Source organism: Rhagoletis pomonella, unplaced genomic scaffold (assembly GCF_013731165.1).
Source record: "Rhagoletis pomonella isolate Grant_MI unplaced genomic scaffold, Rhpom_1.0 Rhpom_scaffold_00366, whole genome shotgun sequence".
NCBI lineage: Eukaryota > Metazoa > Arthropoda > Insecta > Diptera > Tephritidae > Rhagoletis > Rhagoletis pomonella.
Window position 1 is genome coordinate 87,339 of NW_023458920.1, and position 4,186 is coordinate 91,524.

Consider the following 4,186-nt stretch of genomic DNA (forward strand, 5'->3'; position numbering starts at 1 on the left):
TGCACTTTTGGATTGGTTCGACAAAGCGTTTTTTTTAGTCTTTGAACCGGGGTTTTGGTTCTGTTCCAAAAAATAACGCGCAAGTCTAAGTGTAAATTGTCAAGTGTTACAAAGCGCAAGGTTCAATTTTAAGTGTGTGCTAAATGAGATGAGTTGCCTTTACATTTGATATTTCCACATGGTAAACAACCGGTTGTAGGTATTACCATATTTAACGAAACGAAACAAAAGCGTGTAAATTTATCTAATGAAAATTGGATTAAACTAACCTTTAAACCTTTATGAAACGTGGTTCGGCTTCGGTTCGGATCAAACATTTGTGGAAAATTTCGGTTCGGATAATGGTTCAGTTAATTAATAGAAAAAATCGGCTTTCCGGTTCAAAACCGGTTCGGTTCAAAACCTGTTCACGTTCTGCTATTTAGTGTTTATAAATCCTTCCTTCGCATATTATTTACTCAAACAAATTTTTTCGTATGTAGATATGCTCCTCTGACTCTCATTGCCTCATATGTACTTACATATGTATGTTCAAGAGTAAATTTTCATTTCAAATTAGCAACCAAACGGCAATTGATTTATGGATGTAACTAACTACTCCAGCGCCTAATTAATGGTATTTCAAAAAACACGGTTTAAAGTACGTACATATGCCACAAATATGAAGCGTTGAGATTCAAACAGCGATTTATTTCTCTGAGGAATATACATAAGTTTTGACTAAATTGGCTTTGTTCCTTCAAAATATACAATCATACATACATAGTACATACGTACGTCTGAGTCTCCCTGATTTCAAAATCCAGCCAACCAACGTTCCCACACTCACACTGAATGCACTTGCCCGCCCAGTGGTATGTACTTGTATACTTAGGCGTACATATACATATGTTTGTATGTATGCATGGAAGTATTCCACTATAGCACTCTATTGGACGTATTGTTCCTTAGGAGTATGTGGAATATTTCCGTTCGGCTTAGCAGGAGCAACGATTGCCTTCGGACAAGCTGGCCAAGCTGAATGTACCTAAGCCGTTGGAACCGGGCGATTTTTTGTCTTGTGTCTTTTCGTCGTTATCAAAATTATCACCCTGAAATAAAATAAACGAGTAGGTATAAACAATTTTTTTAGAGAATTATGTAAATGTGGGTAAAACATTTTATGTATAGAGTTACCCGGCGTTCGCGCTGTTCTCGGATTTTTCTTGCCAATGCTAGAAAAGCCTCCTCAATGTTTATGTTGCATTTGCAGGATACCTCAAAGAATGGCATATCGAAGTTTTCAGCAATCTGTGTGTGAAATAATTAAATTAATACATTTTAAATAGACTGAATGAAATAGGTATGTATTACATAATTAACTTTTATTTAATTTGCCATTTGAACTCACTTTTTCGCCTCTTTCTTTGTCAACCGCTCGCTGCGTTGCCGAACATTCGCATTTGTTGCCAACCAAGACTTTGACAACATCCGGTGACGCGTTCTACGCATATAAATCAACGCAATTTAGTAATTTGTTGTTAAATTATAAAAATTTATACATACATACATTCATATGTTTGTATTAGAGCATTGTACGAGTACATAATTATTTATATATTTAATAATCACCATATCCTATGCGGCGAGTACACACACCATTTGCTATCGCGACATCGCTGGCTATTAGATACTTGTTTAGTAATTGTTCAGGAAGCAAAAAGCCTGGCAATTTAAACGTATTTAGTTTGGCTAAACTAATTAAAATCACAAAATTTAGTTCCAAAAACTAGTCTTTAATCTTTAATTTGCTTATTAAGTTTTAATGTTTCTTGCTTAATGAATCCATTTATGTTTAAATTAACTGAATTTGAAATCTTAAACTTTATGCAATAGATATATATGTATGAAAGAGAAATCTCCAAATGTATCTAATTTATAATCGCACTGTGGCAATAATAAGGCGAGTAAGTTTCAACAGTATGTACATACAATCGTGCGATGTGCAACGTAATCGTGCAGTGCTCTTATATGTTTATATGAACATAACATATTTATGAAATACCTCTTGAATATTTCGCAGCCAATATGACAGGTTATTGTAACTCTCCAAGTTCGTCACATCATACATCAGTAGTATGCCCATAGCTCCGCGATAATAAGCTGTGGTTAGCGTTCGAAATCTTTCTTGTCCTGCTGTATCCCAAATTTGTAGCTTTATTGGCACTCCATCCAAGTTGATGAGTTTCTGTTTGAAATCGATACCTAAGCACGCAGGAAGTTAACTAAATTGTGAGTGGCTTAAAATAGATGTACATATGTATGTAAATAGAAATACCCCAAAGGATATAAGTGTATATGTATATATGTATGTATGTAGGTCTCCTTATCTGGTGTCGGAGCACAGCATGACAACAAATTGGTCGACGAGCCAGCCCGAAAGGAGTCTGGTCTTGATAAATAGCACTGTGTTAAAAATGTGGCCAACCTTGAGTAAAAAAAGACCTGCAATCATGCAGATTTATTTCTACATATTAATGGAATTGAAGCACCAAATTAGATTTTACATTCTGAGTAGAAAGCCCAGTGTTTCACCTGAAATGTACTCGAGTATTCGGCACTGGCTTTTGTACCAGTAGTATTTATTTTCTTTTATTATCAAATCTCACATTACAAACTTAAAGTACGATTTTTTTGGACTAATACATATACATACATATGCATTTGAATGTATTATGCAATCAGGTATTTTAAGTAGACGTACAAAATTTTAGTTAAACACAATGTTTAATGTCGAAAACCAGCATTAATTCGACGATATCACTTGTGTGCTGCCAAATTTCAGTTTCAAAAATTCGGTTTTTTGGACACACATATGTAGATGTGTAGGTATGCACAAAGGTACGTATGTAGTACGTATCGTCGTTTAACGTACAAAACCGCGTATCGTCATTCTGCAAAACCGCGTAACTGACATTTGCTGCCAAAAATTGAATTTGCTCACACATGCTCTTGGCTCAATCCTTATCCATTTGTCCTGAAATATACTAGCCATAAATGCGATTGCTTTATAAAACAGAGAGCCATATTGAAATATGAGTGTTTTTACTCTCTAGAAAATAATTTATGCAACCTCACATACGAGGTTTTGCATTTTGTTGATACGCGGTTTTGCATTTTAAACGCCTATATGTACATGATTGTAATTTTACTACGGCGTTAATATAATACAAAGAACCGTATATTTGTAACAGAGCTGGGTAATTTTTGATTACGATTACATTTCAATTACGATTGCGTAATTGTTATCCTTAATTATATACGATTACAATTACTTTAATTGTAATCATAAATGTTACCATTATGATTATAATAATTGTAATCTTAAAAATTTAGGGACTATGATTACTGCAATCGAAATCATGGAAAACTTGATTATGAATACCGTGATTGTAATCCTAAAAATTTTAAGATTACAATTACAGTAATTGTATATAATTGTTATAAGTACAATTACAGTAATAGTAGGGCTGACAATTTTCGGGATTACAATTACAATAATCGTAATCCAAAGTAATCAAAATGTAATCGTAATCATAAAGTGCCCAGCTCTGATTTGTAGTAATAACTGCATATATGTTACACATATTTACATTCATTTTACTACCTACATACATATCTATCTAATATATGTATGTACTATATACGCTTGTACATATGTATGTATGAGTTCGCTCCTCTGTAGGCACCCACTTACCTATAGTGGAAATGTATGTATCGTAGTATTTCTCATCACAATATCTATGGACTATACACGTTTTACCCACATTAGAGTCACCGAGCACCAGAACTTTATACGTCGCAACAAAGTCCAAAGCCATTGTGATTTATGGTATCAGTACCGCCTCTCTGGCTGCTATGATAATTTTGGCAATATAGACCGAATTTAACGGTGCTTGAACTGTATTTAAACGCAATGAAAATACTTTTTTTTTTTGGCTTTTGGATACGAGTATGTAATGAATTTTATTTTCACCCTTCTAGCTAATAGCTGAGTAAATCGTTAATCACTCGTGTATCTTAGCGAATTGCAGCCAATTAAGCTTGTAACAATTTATAATTTCCTTTTTTCGTTTGAATTTTGCAACCCGAACTTCCAGTTTAGTAAGCCTTTATTGAAAAGTATGATTCAGCATCACCAAGAAGA

The 4,186-nt window shown here is 34.0% G+C and overlaps 1 protein-coding gene across 1 annotated transcript; it reads right to left on the bottom strand.

The window, feature by feature from the left end:
* Positions 1-372: 372 nt before the first annotated feature.
* On the bottom strand, positions 373-4,179 carry LOC118750715 (ras-related protein Rab-13-like). Its single transcript, XM_036485446.1, has 5 exons — positions 3,737-4,179; positions 2,045-2,244; positions 1,391-1,483; positions 1,177-1,290; positions 373-1,091 (listed from the first exon to the last, which is right to left on the bottom strand). Exons 1-5 carry the CDS (start codon positions 3,858-3,860, stop codon positions 978-980), a joined length of 645 nt encoding a protein of 214 aa, XP_036341339.1. The 5' UTR covers positions 3,861-4,179; the 3' UTR covers positions 373-977.
* Positions 4,180-4,186: the final 7 nt, after the last annotated feature.